We start from the raw sequence: 22,216 nt of genomic DNA, 5'->3' as shown, positions 1-22,216 counted from the left end.
TTTCTCTTACTTCCTGTTTTGGCTATGGGACAGGCAGTGAAGGCAAATCTACTAAATGGTACACAGATGCCAAAAAAAAAAAAAAAAACACACACACGGGTTATGACCCTCCCCTACTCTATCCAAAAAAAAAAAAAATTTGGCCTTTAGTTCTACTTTAAAAGTTCTTGTATATTTGCTTTTGTGTTTATGACACATTCATTGCACCATACATCCATAGCTATGGATTTAAAGTGGTAGTAAAATCTTTACTACCACTTTTACCTACAGGTAAGCCTATAATAAGGCTTACCTGTAGATATTCCCCTCGCAATGCGCCCCTGATCCCAGCGGAGCATGCACAGCGGGGATCCTCGGCTAAAGGGCTGGAATGAAGTCTACCGCGCGCATGTGCGGGAGTGACGACATCGCCGCTCCAGCCAATCACAGCACTGGAGCGGCGATACCCAGAAGACACGCCGAGGCAAGATGACATCTCGCTCGGCGTGGACCAGGTAAGTTCTCTACACCTCGTTCCAAGGTAAGTATTTCATAATGAGCCAGTATGCGATGCATACTAGCTCATAATGCCTTTTGCCTTGCAGGTGTAAAAAAAAAAAAATCACAAAAATTCGGCATGATTTTAGAGATCTTTTCCTAAAGTAAAAAAAAAATGCATCTTTACAGTGATGCAGTACAACTCACCTCTCTTTACTGGTGAAATCCACTCCCAGAAGTATATTCTCTTCAGTGTCTTGCCGCCCACTACTGTACACCACAACCATGTAACGCACACGATCTGACCAGCTGCTCTCCAGACGGACAGCCTTAAACAAAAACAACCTTTGTAAGCATTTGAAGGCTGCCCATAGACCCTGGGCCAAAGAAACCCGCAATTTCAAGTTGCATATTCATAGAATAAAAAATACGTTTTAATTGGCACCAGAAGAGAATTATGGAAACAATTTTTTTTTCTGACAGTCTATATCCAAGTTTTTCTCTTTTCCTTAAATAATCAAATTATACACAATGAACAATCCTCCTTCCTGTATCTAGAAGCAATATTTCAATTATTTGCACTGTCACATGTATTTTTCAAACAATCTTTTCGGCAGATAATGTAAACAGAAAAAACTTCAGTAGAATGGATGCAGACAAGTCTGGTGAGCATCTCCTCACATCAGAGTAGCAAAATTTAAACATTCCGGAATTTCAAATGATAAATGAAAATCAAAGTCTCATCGATACGACAGGGAATGAGAAAACACATACCATTTACTTTTTAAAATTTAGGATGAACTATAATTTTCAAGGAACAAAAACAGGCAGAGCTTGATGACTTTATTTATACCAGAAGCAGTCATCATACAACCACATTTTTAGTACAGCCTCTTGTATATGCAGTAGAAGGATATTTTGGGTGGAAGGTCAGCTATCTCAATCTTGTGCAATTTTGACATACTAAGCCTACAAAAGCCTAACCTGATGGTACAGAGAGAAAAGAGGGGTCATCCCCTAAAAAATAAAAAGGTGAACCAGCACGGTACACCATCCCCAAACCCCCAGTTTGCTCTGCACTTATATTAATTAACAATTGCCGTCCACAGCCGATGCAGTGGTCTGGTGCATTCAAAACCCTGTCCCTTTTTTCTTAAAGTGATTGTAAAGTCTTCAATAAAAATAACAAACATGTCATACTTACCTGCTCTGTGCAGTTGGTTTTGCACAGAGCAGCCTCGATCCTCCTCTTCTCAGGTCCCTCTTTGCTGCTCCTGACCCCTCACGCCTGTCGAGTGCTCCCTCAGCAAGCAGCTTGCTAAGGGGGCACCCAAGTCAAGTGACAGCTCCATGTGTCCATGCAGCCTGGTCCCGCACCCCCTCTCCCTCCTGATTGGATGACTAATTGACAGCAGCAGGATCCAATGGCACCGCTGTGTCTCAGACAATCAGAAGGGAGAGTCTCGGACGGCCGAGAAATTTGTGGACATCGCTAGACAGAGATGGGGCTCGGGTAAGTATTAGGGAGTGCTGGGTCAGCTGCTGGACACAGAAGGCTTTTTATCTTAATGCATAAAATGCATCAAGATAAAAAACCTTCTGCCTTTACAAATCCTTTAAGGGCTTCAAGGACAGATAAGAGCAAGTCCAATTGGTCAAAGTGGTCACTAGCCGGGGAGGGATGTCGGAAGTTAGTTCACCTCTTTTTTTGTGAAAAGCTGAACTTGCACATTTAAAAAAATAAAAATTAAATTTGAATCTTGTTTTTTTCCCCCCACTCCCTTTAAACATTTATTTTTTTCCTTACTTATCTTTCCTTCCCTTTCAATTCTCAGGCTACAGATAACATTGTATTCTTCAACTACAACAGCCATTACTAATCGTTCAGACAAAAATTACCGGTAAGTTAAAAACAGTTGTGTGCTTACTTTACACACATTGTCATGGCAATTCGTAAAAGATCTAAACCGCTTCTTTACGTAAACTTTCAGAATCTTTTGTTATCAAATTGTAATTCTAATACAGTTGTTCTAATCCTCCTATTAGGCATCTAAGACTCGGTGGCTCAAACTACCTATAAACAGCTTTCTGTGTTCTATGTTGGCTTTTACGCCAGTAAGACGATCCTTTTGAAATGGAGGCAATGGGGGTTATTTACAAAAGGCAAAGCCACCTTTGCACTACAAGTGCAAAGAAGTGCAGTCGCTGTAAATCCAAGGGGTAGATCTGAAATGAGGGGGAAGCTCTGCTGATTTTATCATCCAATCATGTGTAAGCTAAAATGCTGTTTTTTATTTTCTCGGACCTACAGCGACTGCACTTTCAGTGCAATTTTAAGTGCACTTCGCACTTGTAGAGCAAAGTGGATTTGCCTTTTGTAAATAAACCCCAATGTGTCCCCCCTTACAATCACACAGTGGAGACCATTAATTGGTTCAGTCTTACCTCTTTATAAGCTCATCTACATGGGTCATCAAAAATTTGGGAAAATATGGGATGCCTGGGTAGAGGATAGAGCCCCGATGATTTGAACCTTCAGTTTGACCCCCATGGTATGCTTCTAGGGGCTGGAGTACTGACCTCCCTATCTGGAGGATACCACTACGATATCCACACATTGGGTTTCCCCTACTTGGTACTCTGAAATCCCCTCCTTATGCAGGTATTGGTCTTGGCCGTCCTACTCCACTTACCTATCCACACCCTCCCCCGCTTTTTATTATTCTTCCCGTTACCTTCCCTTCTTTTTGGAAAACGGACAGCTGGGTGGATTAATTCACTGTGCTATGTCGCACTACTGGGTTGGAGTTTATTTCACCCAATTTACATTTAAATTTTATACTGGAGATGCGGACTTGTTATCATTAAGATTAAATCCAGCAACTCGGAGTGCTCTTGCAAAGAAAATTCTTTATTGGCTACATGTATAAAAAGCATGATTCAAAAGATGCTAGCATGTTTTGGCTTTTGCAGCCTTCCTCATGGCATGCCATGAGGAAGGCTGCAAAAGCCAAAACGCGTTAGCATCTTTTGAATCATGCTTTTATACATGTAGTCAATAAGGAATTTTCTTTGCAAGAGCACTCCGAGTTGCCAGATTTAATCTTAATGATAACAAGTCCGCATCTCCAGTATAAATATTTAAATGTAAATTGGGTGAAATAAACTCCATAAGATTTAATCTTATGGATATCTGCAACCTTGGGAGTTGAACAGCCCAGCCAGAGCACCGGATTCCAGTTCCGGGATATAAAATATAGCGGTTGAGCTTGGGTAAAACTTTTATATTCATGCTGACTTGTTAAAATGCTACCTCATCGTCTAGTTTGATCACTTTGTAATCCACTTTTGCATTATGTATTGTGGAATGCTTTGTTTGATGCCCTTATATCCTCAGATGTTTCTCCTTTTTGCTGTTACTCAATGGCGACTATTGTGCTTCACTGTATGTAGAATTACGATTGTTCTATTTTATTGAAAAATAAAAATGTTTCTGTTAAAAAAAAAGAAAAATTACTGTTGTTCTGTACAGTCAAAGTTCCTAATCCAAAGAAAGTAGCATATATGTACATGTGGCGAATCTTACCAGTTTGATACGATCTTCAGAACGGAGAAGATTTATCATCACCTGGAGGTGTTGAGGTAAATCTCCTAGAAAAAAAAATAAAAATAAAAAATGCATTAAAAGAATCTATTGCCCCTATTAGGGAAATTCACCCTCTCCATTTATCCTGTTTACTGTCATCATTGAAAGTGAAAGTAAAAGAAAATCCCAAATTTTGGGTTGTCCCTAGAACAGTAAGGCCCCTTTCACACAGGCGGACCATTAAGGTCCACCTGTCAGTTTTTGTCAGCGGACCTGAACGGGCGCTCCATGCAAGTCTATGGAGCGTCGGATGTCAGCGGTGACCATGTCCGCTGACTTCTGATCCGATAAATCTGACGTATGGTGATACGTTCGCCATCTATCCTGGCAGATCGGCTCGGGCGAGATCTGATGAAAACGGACATGTTGTCCGTTTGTGTCCGATCTCTCCATAGCAAGCAGCTGCGCTCAAAAAGCTCCTCCCCACTCGGTGAGCAGAGAGGGACCTGTCATCCGCCGGCTCAGTGGAGATCAACGGAGAGATCTCCCGCTGAGCTGGCGGACCGCTGCAACGTATCCGCCCTGTGTAAAAGAGGCCTCCAATGGGGACACAAATTCTGATAGTCTGCGGGTCCGCATGCGTTTTCCATCATTTGCAGGGATTTCCTCTCACTTCTTGTTCTTGCTTTGTAACAGGAAGTGAAGGTAAATCTCCCAATGGGGCACAGATAGCAAAAAATAAACCAACAGGAGTTATAACCCTAACCTTACTCTATCCCCCAAAAAAAACCTGTTCTACAGAAGGGAAAAAAAAAGAGATTTTTAATACAGCTTACCTGTAAAATCTTTTTCTTGGAGTACATCACGGGACACAGAGCGGCATTCATTACTATATGGGTTATATGGAGTACCTTCAGGTGTAGACACTGGCAATCTCAAACAGGAAATGCCCCTCCCTATATAACCCCCTCCCATAGGAGGAGTACCTCAGTTTTGTAGCAAGCAGTATGCCTCCCAAAATGGTCCTCAAAAGAGGGGTGGGAGCTCTGTGTCCCGTGATGTACTCCAAGAAAAAGATTTTACAGGTAAGCTGTATTAAAAATCTCTTTTTCTTTATCGTACATCACGGGACACAGAGCGGCATTCATTACTATATGGGATGTCCCAAAGCAATGCTTACAATGAGGGGAGGGAGAACATCTCCAAGACAAAAGGATTTAATTTAGAGATATACTCAAATCATAATAAATCCAACTTAGTTGAGAAAAATAAATTTTTTTAAATTTAACTCGAACAAGAGGAGCCCCCGGAATCCGAGGGTCTCAAACTGCAGCCTGCAGCACTGCCTGCCCAAAGGCAGTATCAGTATTCCTTCTTACGTCCAACTTGTAGAATTTTGTAAACGTGTGGACAGAAGACCAGGTTGCCGCCTTGCAAACTTGAGCCATAGAGATCTGGTGGTGTGCTGCCCAGGAGGCGCCCATGGCTCTAGTAGAATGAGCCTTTAATGATACTGGAGGAGGCAACCCTTTCAAGCCGTAGGCCTGAGTGATTAATTGCTTAATCCACCTAGAAATGGTGGACTTTGCAGCTGCCTGCCCCTTCTTGGGCCCATCCGGTAGAATGAACAGCACATCTGTCTTCCGGATCTTCTTTGTAGCTTTAAGATAGGCCTTCATGGCCCTGACAATATCCAAGGTATGCAGCAACCCTTCCTTTCTGGAAGTAGGTTTAGGGAAGAAGGATGGTAATACCAAATCCTGGTTCAAATGAAAACTGGATATGACCTTCGGAAGGAAGGAAGGATGAGGGCGGAGAACGACCCTGTCCTTATGAAAAACAAGATATGGTTCCTTACAGGATAAGGCTGCCAGCTCCGAAACTCTTCTTGCGGAAACTATGGCAACCAAAAATACTAACTTCCTTGTCAGTAGAACCAAAGGAATATCAGCCAACGGCTCAAACGGTTGTTTCTGTAAACTTTGACAGAACAAGATTTAAATCCCACGGACAAAGCGGGGATTTAACTGGAGGTCTAATACGTAAGACCCCTTGAAGGAAGGTCTTAACCAGCGAGTGGGTGGCCAGCGGCCGCTGAAACCACACTGACAGAGCAGAAATCTGTCCTTTGATTGTGCTTAATGCCAATCCTTTATCCACTCCTAGCTGGAGAAAACTTAATACTCTATCGATGGTAAATTTGCGAGAAAGCCATCGCTTGGACTCACACCAGCCTACATAGGCCTTCCAGACCCTGTAATAAATCACCCTAGAGACCGGTTTCCTGGCTCTGATTAGGGTAGAGATTACTTTCTGAGACAGACCTCTACCCCTGAGAATCAGGGATTCAGTTTCCAGGCCGTCAAATTTAGATGCCGTAAGGCAGGGTGGAGGATCGGACCTTGCGATAGCAGGTCTGGCCGTAGAGGAAGAGTCCAAGGGTCTCCCACTACCATCCTTAAGATTAGTGAGTACCATGCCCTTCTGGGCCATGCTGGAGCTACCAGGATGACTGGTATGTGCTCCACCCGGATCCTGCGCAGCAGGCGGGGTAGTAACTGGAGCGGGGGAAACGCATAAAGAAGTTTGAACTGATGCCAAGGGCAAACCAACGCATCGGTTCCGCAGGCCATCGGATCCCTTGAGCGGGACATGAACCTGTCTAGTTTCTTGTTGAGTCTCGATGCCATGATATCCACGTCCGGCACTCCCCATCTTTGGCAGAGTGCTTGAAAGACTAGTGGATGCAGAGACCATTCCCCCGGCCATAGAGTCTGGCGGCTTAAGAAGTCCGCCTGAAAGTTGTCCACTCCTGGAATGAATATTGCCGATATGCAGGGCACATGAGCCTCTGCCCATAGAAGAATCAAGCTCACCTCTCTCTGAGCGGTTTGACTCCTGGTTCCCCCTTGGTGATTTATGTGTGCCACGGCCGTGGCATTGTCTGATTGAATTCTCACCGGGAACCCCTGCAATTTTGACGTCCAAGCCCTGAGGGCTAGTCGAGCAGCTCTGAGCTCCAAGATGTTGATGGGCAACTGCTTCTCTGGCTTTGCCCAAGTACCTTGGCGAGTGCAACCATCCAAAATTGCTCCCCAGCCCGTCAGGCTGGCGTCTGTGGTCACTATCTTCCAAGCCACTGGGCTGAAAGACCTCCCCTTCAGTAGATTCTGAGGGTCTAACCACCAACACAGACTTTGTCGGACTCTTGATGAGAGCGGCAACGGGATATCCAAGGCCTGTGGCCTTCTGCTCCATGCTGACAGGATGGCTGCCTGTAGGATGCGAGTGTGGTTCTGGGCGTATGGTACCGCCTCGAATGTGGCCACCATCTTGCCTAGTAATCTCATACATAGGCGAATAGTCGGTTCTTTCTTGCTTAGAACCAGTAGGATTAATTCCTTGATGGCTTTTACCTTCCTCAGAGGTAGGAACACTCCTTGTTGTTCTGTGTCTAATCTCATGCCGAGATATTCCAACTGCTTTGTGGGCTGGAAAGCTGACTTTTCTCGATTTAGGACCCAGCCGAACCTCTCGAGGTATTGGACCGTGAGGGCCACTGCTCGCTCCAAGCCGGGAGACGAGTGATCTATGACTAGGAGGTCGTCCAGGTATGCTAGGATCGTGACCCCTTGGATCCTTAGTTTGGCTAGGATTGGAGCTAGGACCTTCGTGAACACCCGGGGGGCCGTAGCCAACCCGAAGGGAAGCGCCACGAATTGGAAGTGACGCGAAGCCACCATGAAGCGTAGATATCTTTGATGTGGCTGATAAATTGGAACATGAAGGTAGGCATCCTTTATGTCTATGGACGCCATGAAGTCGTCCTTCTGGAGTGTGGCAGCTGCTGACCGCACGGATTCCATCCGAAATGAGCGGATCTTTAGATATGCATTTACCATCTTTAGGTCCAAAATTGGCCTGACATCTCCATTGGATTTTGGGATGATGAATAGGTTGGAGTAGAAACCCAGCCCCTTCCAGGACTGGTACCTCTACTATTACTTCCTGGGAAAGTAGATGATCTAATGCCGATCTTAATGCGGCTCCCTTTTCCGGATCGTTTGGAATCCTCGACTTCTGGAAATGAGGAGGAGGAAACCTTAGGAAATCTAATTTGTAGCCTGTGGCCACGGAAGACCGTACCCACTCGTCGGGAATGCTGGCTTCCCAAATCTCTGAAAAGAGTCGCAGCCTTCCCCCCACCTTCGTGGGTGGGGGCGCCCCTTCATAAGGTTGGCTTGGGGGCTGGTTTTGCTGGTTTGCGAAACCACTGCCTTTTGCCTCTAACAGCCTGTCCTTGTGATCTGCTGTTGAAGCCGAAGTTTGCTTTTGCAGGAGGCCGTCGATAATGCTTGGCATTAGAGGGCCCCTGCCCAGGGGAATACTGTCGTTTAAACGCAGGTCCCTGAACCTTCTTCTTAGTTGGCAAGAGAGTACTCTTGCCGTTTGAAATGGTCTGAATGTATTTATCTAGGTCTTCTCCGAAGAGTCGTCCTCCATGGAAGGGGAACCCTACCAGGAGCTTCTTGCATGGGGGCTCAGCCTCCCAGCTTTTTAACCATAAGAGTCTTCTCATATGGATAAGGGATAACGATAAACGTGACGCTTGCTGGATAGAATCCTTGATTGCGTCTACCGTAAAACATATGGCCTTAGGGACATCCGAAAATTTTTCTGCCTGCTGGGCCGGAATAAGTTTAAGCATCTGCTTAAATTGATCCGATAATGCTTGAGCGACCCCAATCGCAGCCACAGCTGGCTGTACTACTGCCCCTGCAGTAGTGAAGGAGTTCTTAAGTAGTGCTTTCAAGCGCTTATCAACTGGATCCTTGAACACCTGTATGTTTTCTACAGGGCATGTTAACGATCTGTTAACACATGAGATGGCTGCGTCCACTGCAGGAGTAGCCCATCTTTTGGAAAATTTTTCTTCCATAGGATATAGGACAGAGAACCTTTTAGGTGGTAAGAAGATCTTATCTGGCTTGTTCCAATCTTGGAACAAAATTCCCTCTAATAGAGGATGGATCGGAAACACAGCATTGCTTTGAGGCGCCCTCAGTGAGCCCAAAGCTGAAACCGTCGATACCTGGAGATCTGGTACTGGCAAGTTGAATGTCCTATGGACCAAGTCCGACAATCCTTGAATCCACCAGCTCTCCCTCAGGGAGACTGCCCCAGACTCCTCTGTATCCGGGTCTTCGATCCCTGAACCTACTTGGTCCGTGTCCAAGAGGTCGTCCAATTCCCCTGAGGAAAGGACCTCCTCTTCTGAGGGTCCGCGCTCGGGCGACGGAGATCTATTCCGCTTACTGCCCCGCATAGCTGCGGATATCATTTTTTTTTTTTTTTTTTTTTTTTTTTTTTTCCCATGCTTTTCTCATCTCTTTTAAAGAGGTGAGTAATACCTCCTCCGTGACCATCTTAGGGTTGGACTGACCCGCGTCAGCTCCAGCCCCAGATCCCGATGGCCCCAAGGCTCCCTGTAGGGAAAACAGCGGCATACCATGGTACAATACCGAGGTACACCTGCTACCTATTGGTATTTTGGAACTATAAAAGTTAATTGTCCAAACACCTGTTTGGGGGATAAAAAAATGCTTCCTCTCCCCTAGATGACTTTTTTTTTTTTTTTTTTTTTTCGTTTTTGTTTCAAATCCAGGAAAGAAAAAACATTCTGTCCCCCTGAGTAGTATTGCAAAGAAAAACTATGAGATGGAAAAGAAACAGCCTATTTCTAGGCTTGACAAAACAGTCCTCTGAAGACTGCAATATCCTTTCTGGCCACTGTGTGTCCTCGGCGCCCCGTTTGCCGCTCTGGTCTTTCTCCTCAGTTCCAAAGTATTGATGGAACAAACAAGGAAGGGCCGCCCCTTCCTTTAAGCCACTGACCCGCCCTTCCCCCCCAGCAACCTCAAACAGGAAATGCCCCTCCCGACAGGGGGAGGGGGAGGGGGAGGGGATTTTGGGAGGAAGGGACCTCTCTGTTCCAGCAAACTGCGGCCTGCAGCCTGGAACCATGAGGAGGCCAGCGTTTTGCCTGCTTGCAGGCTCTGAGGAGGAAGACTGAATGGAGCATCGCCTGGAGGCCTGCAGGTAAGCAAAGCTCTCTGACACACACATATATTTTTATATAACACAGGCCCCACTCAATGCTTTTCCAACACTACAAGGGAGGTCACATCTTATGGGGAATAATACATAGAGAGCCATCCTATCTTTATGATATGTGACTAGTTTGCCAGATGCAGTGCATAACTTTAGGCATGTCCCCTGTGACCCCCCAGAAAAAAACCTGCTAAGAACCAAGTTCCGCAAGTTTTCCCCTCACTTACCTGCTCCATGCCGCAGGACTTTGCCAAGCAAGAGGCCCAATCTTCCCCCATCTCCGTGGGGATGTCTAGACCTTCAGGCCCTGGGTTCCTATGAAGGATCCACTGTCCTGGGCCCATATAGCACCCTGGCAACAGAAAACTTTAGGTACCCAAAGGTTTCTAAGTTCTGGGCCCAGGGTCCAGCTCTCTAAAAAGAAAAGCATTATGGGCTATACCCCAAGGGTTTGGGGTCCGGTTACTGACCACTTTAGCGCTGAGGCTTTTTTGGACAGAACCGGTAGCTCACCTAATCCCAAGGATGCGGAGGCAAGCTAAACCATGACTAACACCTAAGACACTGGCGTAAAAACTGAGGTACTCCTCCTATGGGAGGGGGTTATATAGGGAGGGGCATTTCCTGTTTGAGATTGCCAGTGTCTACACCTGAAGGTACTCCATATAACCCATATAGTAATGAATGCCGCTCTGTGTCCCGTGATGTACGATAAAGAAAAAAAAAAACCACCACACACATGCTGTACTTTTCAGCTCAGCATGGTCGAACACAATCCAATGCACAGAACGCAATAGAATAAAGTGCAATTTTGAGATGTTCAGTAAGGTTAAAGTGGTTGTAAACCCCACTTTTGGACTTTTACCTACAGGTAAGCCTATAATAAGGCTTACCTGTAGGTATAAAGAATATCTCCTAAACCTGTATGGTTTAGGAGATATTCCTCCCGCAATGCGTCGCCGATTGCAGCGCCGCATGCGCAGGGGGATCCTCGGCTAAAGGGTCAGCCACCGCCGGCCCTTGCCATAATGAAATCTCCTGCGCGCATGCGTGGGAGTGACGACATCGCCGCTCCAGCCAATCACAGCGCTGGAGCGGCGATACCCGGAAGACACGCCGAAGCAAGATGACATCTCGCTCGGCGTGGACCAGGTAAGTTCCCTACACCTCGTTTTAAGGTAAGTATTTCATAATGAGTTAGTATGCGGTGCATACTAGCTCATTATGGCTTTTTTTTTTTCTTACACCTGAAAAGTAAAACACAAATGAAGGTATACAACCGCTTTAACAATATAATAAGAAAGGGTTACAGTGTGATGAACTGTTTACAGCGCTTTGGCACGACTGCCTACATGCACGCAGTTGGTGTGAACAGGCAGTAAAAATACATAAATAAAAATTACACACCACACAATATAGGTCGTTGCGAACTGCAACAAGTAATAACATTTTCAAAGAAAATATAAACTAAGAGAGAGAGAGAAAAAAAAAAGGAAACGTGGGAGATAAAATACATTGGGATTACTAGAGAAGCACAGACAAGTTACAGCACTTAAGGGGCTGTAATGAAAGAAAAAAACAAATCTTCAACTCTGAAACCAGCACTTTCCATTACAGTTCAGGCAATTGTTACATCATTTCCCCCCAGGTCAGTTTGAGGACCTTGAAAAAAGGGCTAAATTCTCAAACATTTGTCAGACTAAAAGACATGCATGTGATCTGCCCCAAGGAGTCAAAGTAACACAATTAACTGCAAAGCCAATAAAGATCCTGTATCCCTCAGATAGCCTCTGACCTTACGGCCACCCCGTACCAGCATTCTTGTGCAAGTGTAGAAGACTCCTTTGTCCTTGGTAGCTGTTTCCCTGCTGCAGGAAGAGGGCAGCACCCTTCACCATGAAAAAGCTGTCGCTTAAACTGAAAAGAAGAACACAAGCATATACAAGATACAGTAAGAGTTAATACAATTAAATTGATACCAGCCCAAGTCCAGACATATACATTTTTCAATGGTAATAATGGTTAAATTTGAAGTAAATACATATTTTCGTATTAAGTACTAAACCGTTATTCTTCACGTACAGCCCTAATGAACAGGTGCAAAAAGCATAGCTCTGATAAATTTCATCAATGCAAATGACCAAACATACTGTAAACACACAACAAAAACTGGAAAAGCAAATAAGATCTAAATACTATTTAAGGACAAAGTTATTTAATGTGTGCGTCCGTTTGATAAACCTGTGGCACAGTGAAAATTACGACACTACCTACACTGGGTTCAGTCTGGTTCCAAACGTTCCTGCATTGCTGCTCTCCATGTAAGCAGCATCGTAATGGAGTGGTACAGTCACATGCACTTCTAAAGCATTTGTAGAAGCACTGGCCATTAAATCCTCCAAATAGAGATTTATTATATTCTATTCTGGATTTCAATTAGTCCTGCAGCCCTGCCTTTCCTAGCCAAGCAATCATCGAATAAAAAGTAAAGAGAATTTGCTGCAGGCCAAGATGAACGAAAAAAAGAATAATAATGGTGTGTTTATTATCATCTTCTCGGATACGTCCATCCCTTCACACGGGAAAGATGACTTCATTTTTTTTCTAATTCATTCACATGGCAGCATTATTAGGTCACTGGAGGGATGGTAAGACTCATCAGTATCATATAGCAGAAGAATAGCCTGTCAGTGAGTAGTACAAAGAGCTGTGTCATCAGAGGTCAATGGTAAAGTCCATATCATGTGCCAAGAGACATTAAACATGTATGGAAATATTATATAACATGGTCATTACAGCTGTTATATACTCCAAGAGACTATTTTATTGTATGTAAAATCTAGTAACTAATAAGAGTACCAACAAGTGAAGCCTCATCAGATATTCCTTACGGCAAAATGTCTAGAGAAGGAGATGACATAAAAACTAAATCATTGCAGCCAGTGTGGTTGAGTTCACATTAACCACATTTGTCACTGCAGTGCATTATGATAAAAAGCGATATATTCCCAAATGTGATAAGTGATGTCACCTTACCAATGTTTTGATGCAGGAATCTAACCATTACGGCTTTAATGTGCTTTTCTGGGGTGGATAATCAGAGCAGCCAAGTTGCTAATGTACTTCATAATTTACAAGTGGCACCTAACATTTCTGAATACATTTTTTTTTTTTTTTTACACAATAAAGTGTTTGTAAGACCCGGTTCACACTGGCGCGACTCGTCAGGCGACACAGCCGCCTGACAAGTCGCGTCCCATTGTAGTGAATAGAACCGTTCTAATAGGAGCGACGCAAGTCGCTCCGACTTAGAAAAAGGTTCTTGTACTACTTCGGGGGCGACTCGGGGCGATTTGCATTGACTTCTATACAGAAGTCATTTTGCAAATCGCCTTGGAAGTCGTTTTCAGGTCGCCTGGCCGAGTCTCCCCCGAAGTCGTGCCGCCCCTGTGTGAACCGGCTCTAAAGCTTCTGTTTTTTTCTTCTTTTTAATTAAAACAAAATAAACATGTCATACACTTACCTTCTCTGTGTAATGGATTGCACAGAGCAGCCCTGATCCTCTTCTTGGGTCCCCTACCAGTACGCTTGGCTCCTTCTCTTCAGTCAGTGCCCCTAGGAAGCCACATCTTATGGTGAGTCATGTGGGCAAGCCTTGCCCTCATTACCTCGTCACAGAGTTTGATTGACAGCAGCAGGAGCCAATTGCTCCCCGCTGCTATGGATCTACCCTGTGAGGAGGGACAAAGCTTGGAGAAACACTGCTCTCCTGCACAGCGCTGGATCACGATAAGGGTCAGGCAAGTATAAGGAGAGGCAGATCTATACCAGGCACAGACATTTTTTTTGTTGCCTAAAATGCATTAAGGTAAAAAAAAAAGAAAATTAAAAAAAAGGAGTTGTAAACCCTTGAGGTTTTTCACCCTAATGCATTCTATGCTACAGCTGTCCCCCAAAGCCCCCTTTTTCCTAACTGAGCCTGATTGTTCCAGCAATGAGCATGAGTACAGCAGGCAGCAGCTCCAGCTCTGTTCCTCTTTGGATAGACTGATAGCAGCAGAAGCCATTGGCTCACTCTGCGGTCGATCAAATCCAGTGATGCAGGAGCTGGGGCGCGGCCGAGTCCTGCTGTCTGTGTCAATGGACGCAGCAGCAGGACTCACTAGTGCGCCCGCACGAGTGCCCCCATGGAAAGCTGCTCTCCGTGGGGGAACTCGAAGAGGAGGGGCCAGAAGTGCTGCCGGGGGACCCCAGAAAAGGAGGAGGATTGGGGCTTCTCTGTGCAAAACCCTTGCACAGAGCAGGCAAGTATGACGTGTTTGTTATTTTTGTTTTTAAAACACAAACCTCTACAATCACTTAAAAGGCAGTAGTAAAGCCGGGGCGTGACCGGAAGCAGACCTGGACGGACACTCAGTCAGAGCTCTCCTCCAGCCCGCTGCTATTAGGCCAATTTCGGGGGAAATAAGTGCCACTCCATGACCTCCGCCCGCACCACCCACTCCTCGGCTAGAGGATCGTCTTTGCCGCCTCTCGGAGCCTCATTGTCCATTCGGGACTACTTTAACCTCCCGGACATGCCGCCGGGCGCGCACAGCAAGATGGCGCCGAGGCCTTCCGCCGTCCGGCACAAAACGCCACCACCGCTGCAGGATCCTCACCTCTCCCAGGCCCCACTGGATCTGCCTTCATCCCCGCCAGAGGTACCAGACCCCAATGGGTACCAGCTAGCAGTGAGTGACCGCCAACACCCCCCTCCACGCTCTGCCCACACCACGTGGCGAGCAGGCCGCATCGCAGCCTTTACACAGTCCATCCACAAACTGCTGTGCCCCGATCAGGACTTGGATGCTGGCTCCCTGTCCCCCTCTACCCCAGACATGTCATTGGACTTTCCGGCCCTGCCGAGCCCCATGCACCCCTGTGCAATCTTGAGGCCTAGCGGGAGCGGGGAGCCCTGCCCTCCTGCCGAGTGGGCCCTGGATCCACCTCAGGCCCAGAGGGCTCCAGGGAGCTCAGCCATCCACGTGGCAACCCACCATTCCCCTCCTTCATATGCCCAAGTGGCACAGATCCGGCCTCCATCCACTGAGAATGCCTCCATAACACCAGCCTTGCAGCCCCCCCCCCCCCTACACCGGGGCTGGTCCATGGGACACTGCATACGAGCGACCCCCGCCCCAGGCCCTTGGTGCCTCCACGGGGTCCCATTACTTGAAGCCCACCCCTCCGCCCTGGGGGTCAGATGAGATGGGGCAGCCCTCTTGACAGCACTACCTACAAGCCATCCCCACCAAAGAGGATTTCAAGCAGTTGATCGCGGACGTAAAGGCTACTTGCCGGACCGAGATTCCGAATATCCAGGCGAGCCTCAAACACCTGACAGATAGGGTGGAAATGGCGGAGCAGGAAATACAAGAAACTGGCGGTACACTAAATCCAAATTCAGGGATCTGACCATCGCCTCCTGCTGCGAGACAAGCAACGCCACGTAGAAGACCTGGACAACAGGGTGCACCGGGAATAACATTCGGGTGCGCGGTCTCCCTGAAGCAGAAGACGCCGAAGACCTGCAAAAAACGCTGCAAGTAATGTTTAACGATCTGTTGGGGGAGCCCGCGGACAAGCACATCGAAATGGACAGAGCTCATAGGGCCCTTCGCCAGAAAGGCCCCGCTTCTAAACCAATACAATACCAATAAACCTTTATTATAAGCTTATCTATAGGTAAAAAAAATAAAAAAATACGTTTACTACCACTTAAAGGCTTTAGAACCACTGCTATGGAAAGCTCTTCCTCACATCCAAAGCAGAATACTGGCAACAATTTTGCCCACTCTTGTTCTCTTGCCATTTTGATACCATGTGTGAACCATCTTGATGCCTAGAAGTGTATCTACGGTCAAAATTTTAAATCATATATTAATTTATGCACTGAATGTCTAGCCTACTCCCATTAATCTGATCAATCTTGAAGTTTGTAAAGATACTTTGTGAAGATCCCCACACATTTACTTCCATGAATTATGTTTCACATACTCACTATGCCCTGTGAGTAGAGCCTGACTTCTGAACGACAAGGGCGCTGAGAGGAGGAGTTTGAGGAAGCAGAGTCCATACAGAAATCACTGCTTGCAGGCAGCAAGGTACCATTATGGGGAATGTAGCCCTTAGAAATTTAAGGTAAATAAAGGAGAAGCTGCAAAGCATCCAGGGAATCCCAGGAGGTTATGGAAAGAGATGGCCAGCAGACAGACAGAACTCACAACATGAAAGAAGATTTTTCAGGTAAACTTCTATTAGATTCAGATTGTCAAAAATAACTATTGGTTTGTATGGTTATTCATAATAACATGAAAGTGTATGCTGCAACGATAGATTTCTTTAATATAACAATTTGTTTAGTATTAGACCCCTTTCACACTGGGGCGTTTTTCAGGAGCTTCGGCGTAAAAAAAAAGCCTGTAAAGCGCCTGAAAGAAGCCTCATCTGCAATCCCAATGTGAAAGCTAGAGTGCTTTCAGAGCCCTTTCACACTGCCAGTGCCCCAAAAAAAAGGTGGAAAAGCACCGCTAAGACCCCTTCCACACTGGGGTGTTTTTCAGGCGCTTTGGCGTTAAAAAAAAACGCTCCCTCAATGGGAAGGGGGCTTTAGGAGCGGTGTATTCAACGCTCCTAAAGTGCTGCAAAGAAGCTGCTTGCAGGACGCCCTGCCAGTGCAGCACCTCAGTGTGAAAGCACTCAGGCTTTCACATTGGGATTGCAGATGCAGCTTCTTTCAGGCACTTTACAGTCGCATTTTCTAACGCTAAAGCGCCTGATAAACGCCCCAGTGTGAAAGGGGGTCCAAGTTATGAAAATTGTCAGGATTACACACTGTGTTGAAGATGAGTTTACAAGATCAAGCATGTCCCCAGTCTTAGGTAGGCAAGTAGAACATGGATTAGAATATTTTTATTTATGCTAAATGATTGGTTAGTAGCCTTTTAAAAAGGATTAAAAACACAATAAAAAAATGCAACATGAAACGCTTACCATTTAATTCAGTGGTCGTTAGCCAAAGCATTTGTGACAAATAATGAAAACTTACAGAATCAAGGCAACAAACCTCTCCTGTTATCCCAGCCTAGAGAAGAGCACAGTTCTGTGTTCAGCAAGAATATGTACTGGCACTAGGGAGAGAGGCAGCTGACCATTCCCTTCCTATACAACAGTCCTCCCAGCAACACACATCCCAAGTTACAGAGAGACGAAAAGAAGGTGACACAAGAAAGGTTAGAACTTAAGGAGCACACCAGGTAAGCAGTTCTAAATGGGGGGGGGGGGGTGGTTGGTTCAGACTCCTCTAATGATGTGGTGTTGAGCACAGGCATCATTTACACTCCCTTTTAGGGGGAGCTGCTTTATTTCAATTAGGATGTCAGCAACAGAGTCACTATGATGAAGATTCAAAAGCTGCCCTTTTTTCAATCAATTGCCCCTTTAGATTTTTCAATGAACGGGGCAATTGCCCCTTTATATTTTTCAATGAACGGGGGCAAACTATTGCTAGTTTTCTACAGAAACTGTACATTGCAATCTAAAGTTCTATGTTATAAACGACATTTGAATGCACACAAAGATGGCCACACCTTCAAGAAGACACATTACTACATGATTCAACATACAGACATGAGTAATTAGCCTTCCTTGTACAAGGTTATGGTCCCGATTGTGAAATTACAAGTACAGTATCATTCTCTTATCTCCATGTTAAGGACACATGAAAAAACAAACTCTTGCAACCCTACAAACACCATAAGAGAAGGAGTTAATAAAGATTAAACTATATTTAGCCTTCTCCGGGGATGACGTTCCTTGCGTGTCACGCCTGATGACATGAGTCAGCAGATTATGCTAACAAAAGTCAAACAGAAACAGCTCTCTTCTAGTAAGAAGAAATGAGGCTCATTGTTCTTCTGTCTGACTCAGCCGTCGTGACTGACCTTTGGGGGGAAAACACAAAGAAAAAAGCAGCAGCAAAAAAGACCCCGCTGTGTGGGGAAAAGGAGGCACAAAGTTACCAGCAACTTTAACCCCTCATTGGTCAACCGCGTCCACAACAAGAGGACAGCCCCTTTGAGTCTTGGTCTAACTACAGGAAAAAACAAACAGATTTAGGCTCCAGTATGCATATCTCCATGTTAGAAAGACAGATAGCTTCTAGCAAGAAAAACAGCTAGCACTGGCTGAAGTCGAGAAGAAATGTAAGCTAGTAATGAAATACAGATTTTAAATTTGGGTTTGTGAACTGCTGTACATGCCAAAGGATTTGTACTTTTCTTCAATCACACTCAAGATTCATTTATGCCTGCCAGACTGCACAGCCAGGTCCCTGACCTCACTTTTCTCCACTGGAATTGAAGCAATACAGCTGCAAAAAAAGACATTCCCCATCCTCAGATCAGATCATGAAGGAACAGCATAACAATGTTCAGCCCTATCAAAGCATACAAGTGTTAGATTGACATCCCTGGGTGAAGAAATAGAGCCCTATTGCTTGTGGGCTCATGTCACACGGCAAGTGTTTGCATCCGAGTTGCTTCTCTTTCCCAAACAAGTCAAAGTGAATGCAAAAATGCAAGCATCTTGTGCTTCCATTTGCCTGTCCGTCTACACAAGCCATTTCAGTGCCACCCTTTATATTCCCAGTCTAAGTTCTTCTGCAATAAAGATTACAAGGTCTTATAAAAATAGGTCAGGGTACTATCCTAAAATACATTGGGGGCCCATTCAGACTTGTCCTTTGCTGCAAGAAGCGTACAATGGTGCGTAACATGGTACAATGAATGGCACCTAAACACTATGCAGTGGTGCCTGGCACAATGCATGGCATCACATCACAATGTACATACCATGCAGCATTCCTAATAAAAAGACACGTGCATTGTTTTGGTCCATTGTGGTGGAATCCCAGCAGAATTCCTTAATGCAGGGGTCTCCAAACTTTCTAAACAAAGGACCAGGTTTTTGTCCTTTAGGGGGGTGGAACTATGGCCAGCGGGAGTGGACATTTTCCTGGTAAACATTGCTACATTTGGTATTAGGGGAAGGAGTAGCGAGTGCCCCATTGTTGGTGCCAGTGGGAGAAATGGTGTCCCGCTGTGGATGTTAGTTTGTGGAATAATGCCCCAAAGACTGGATAAAAGGCAAGCAAAGGGCTGAATCTGACCCCGGGGCTGCAGTTTGGAGACCACTGACTTAATGCAACAACACGCCCTGAAAGATTTTTACATTGGACAAAAAACTGGATGGGTCTTGCATTTCAGTCCGACAGTCTTCATTGCTGCAGAGTGCAATGGTACTTCCAGCAGTGCCCACATCTCATCCTAACATGGACACTGCCTAATTGATTGAAAAGCACACAGCTGTGCACTGGTTACATGCCAGGAGGGCACATTTATGTTGGTGTGAAAGGGCAGCAGCAAGACCGGATACCTTCCCTACATTCACCAAGAAGATGATCACGGAACACTGATTAAGACAAGACTGGCTGGGAGCAAGATAGAGGGATAAATGCTACTGTTTTTTCTGCCAAGCCAGCCTTCAGCTGTAAACGGCAAATCAAAAGATGATTATTGAGCTACGTTTAGGAAGTAGTAGCATGTATTTTCCATAGCAATCACATTCTAGCGGTTTCTTATGAAAGTACAGTGGGAGCCAGCCTATGTTAGCCTGGAAATTCATGTCTTCAAAACCCCCCTCTGCCCTTGTTTCTTTATTCAGGTGTCTGTCACTTTACAGGGACCTATAAAATATCTGCAAGGCTACTTTCACACTGAGGCGCTTTACAGGCGTTTTAGCGCTAAAAATATCGCCTGCAAAGCACCTCTGTCACTCCAGTGTGAAAGCCTGAGGGCTTTCACACTGGAGTGGTGCGCTTGCAAGCAGCATTTTTGGGGTGCTTTAGGAGCAGTGTATACATTGAAATCAACAGGTAGCACCGCCGAAGCGCTTAAGCAGTGGCGGTACATGGGCGCTATTAACCCCTTTCATCGGCCACTAGCGGGGGTTAAAAGCCCTAGTGTCCCTGTACATCTGAAGCACAGAGGGAGAAAGCTGCACAACCCGGAATTTCAGGAAGAGGGAATTGGATCCAGGAGCAGTGATAAAAAGGAACCATGTGTAAGTTTGGGCACACTGGGACACAATGGGACATGGAAATCCTTTACATATACCCCAGTGTAACTGGCCTCAGATGATACACATAAATTAAACAAATTCTTCTTCACAAGTTTTACCTGTTTATCTGCAGTCTTCTCTTTTCTACATCTGTTCAAAGTTCAGAAATTATAAAGCATGTCTGAGAAGTCATAGAAAGGGGGGCGGAAAGCAGAAGTTACTCTGCAGAGCTCAGTGAGGAGAGCGCTGAGAGCTGACACACTCCAAGTATGGAAAAACTCGCTGGAATAGGAAAAGCACATTCCAGCGAGCGCGTCATAGAAGCGACGGGGATCCGACTTGAATTCCCGCCAATTCTAGCCGCAGCGTTTGGTATGAATCATGAGGGGGAACTCCACGCCAAATATTAAATAAAAAAACGGCATGGGTTCCCCCCCAGGGGCATACTAGGCCCTTAGGTCTGGTATGGAATGTAAAGAGAACCCCCTACGCTGAAAAAACGGCGTGGGGGTTCCCCCACAATCCATACTAGACCCGTATCCAAGCATACCGCCCGGCCGGTCAGGAAAGGAGTGGGGATGAGCGAGCGCCCCCCTCCCACCTCCTGAGCTGTACCAGGCCGCATGCCTTCAACATGGAGGGGTTGGGTGCTCTGGTGCAGGGGGGGCGCCCTGCGGCCCCCTCCCCAAAGCATCCTGTCCCCATGTTGATAAAGGACATGGCCTCCTTCCGACAACCCTGGCCGTTGGTTGTCGGGGTCTGCGGGTGGGGGCTTATCGGAATCTGGGAGCCCCCTTTAATAAGGGGGCCACCAGATACCGGCCCCCCACCCTAGGTGAGGGGGCCTGACTTTCAGAAGACGGATTAAAACTCTGCTCTTTTGATGTCATGAGACACGAAACATCAATCGCCCAGAGGCGATTCAGTTCGCATGTGCCGCGCTATATAAGTTTTTCATTCATTCATTCATACATCGTACCCCTACCCAGGTCCTCAGGTAGTAATAGTTGATTGGCACTCAAATCAAAGTCCCTTGACACTGCCAAATAAATTGTTATGTGGCAAGCCTGGCCATGCTGTTAAGTGGCACCACACTGAAGATTTCACATGCCTTGTCATGCCTTTAGTTAGATAAACTAAACAGACCAATAGAAAAAGAGGCAGGGCTGAGCATTCTACCTAGCTTGTGCGGGGTGTTTGGTGTCCCACGCGCTGTGATCTCAGCCCTGTATGTATTGCATTGTGCCAGTGAGAAAGGCAGCCAGTGGGGGAGAGATGCCAATTGCTTTTCTCACTGGCACAATGCAATACAGACAGTTCAGCTCTCACTGAACACACCCCTCCTCCTTTTTGGCTCTGATATATTCTATATACACACAGACAGGAGGAGGAGAGACACCGCTGTACATGTGCCGCTTATCTGAGGTCTGTGTGATTATTATACACACACTCAAGAAGTGTTTCTCAACTTCAGTCCTCAAGGCACCCCAACAGGATTTCCCTCAGATGAAACAGCTGTGGTAATTACCAAGGCAGTGAAACTGATCAAATCACCTGTGCAAATAATGGAAAGCCTGAAAACATGACCTGTTGGGGCTCATTGAGGAGGGACAGAGAAGGGAAAAAGATGAATACTTGCAGTGATTTGGGGGTGGGGGAGTAAGAGGATACTGTATGTGCTATGGAGCATTTTGGGAGGAGAGGGGACTTGTGCTAGAAAGGGGGATGGATATGAAATCTGACAACCCCCCCCCCCAGCACATGTCCTCTCTCCTCCCAAAGCACTCCCCAGTACATACAGTATCCTCTCACCCACCCTCTTCTATGTCCAAATTCAAAGAGATGCTGGCTGCTACACAGGCAGGGGACACGCATGGCATC

At 45.9% G+C, this 22,216-nt stretch overlaps 1 protein-coding gene across 1 annotated transcript in view; it reads right to left on the bottom strand.

The window, feature by feature from the left end:
• The window catches only part of SSH1 (slingshot protein phosphatase 1), a 136,370-nt gene that overhangs the window by 90,812 nt on the left and 23,342 nt on the right, over positions 1-22,216 (bottom strand). Inside the window, exons 3-5 of the mRNA XM_040351888.1 lie at positions 11,988-12,091; positions 4,064-4,128; positions 685-806 (exon numbers count right to left, since the gene is read on the bottom strand). Of these exons, the coding sequence (XP_040207822.1) occupies positions 685-806; positions 4,064-4,128; positions 11,988-12,091 (291 nt within the window). The remainder of the gene's footprint in view (positions 1-684; positions 807-4,063; positions 4,129-11,987; positions 12,092-22,216) is intronic.

This window comes from Rana temporaria, chromosome 1, assembly GCF_905171775.1.
Source record: "Rana temporaria chromosome 1, aRanTem1.1, whole genome shotgun sequence".
In the NCBI taxonomy this organism is placed as follows: domain Eukaryota; kingdom Metazoa; phylum Chordata; class Amphibia; order Anura; family Ranidae; genus Rana; species Rana temporaria.
Note: the sequence above shows the minus strand (reverse complement) of the source record. Positions and strands in the feature narration are given on the sequence as shown.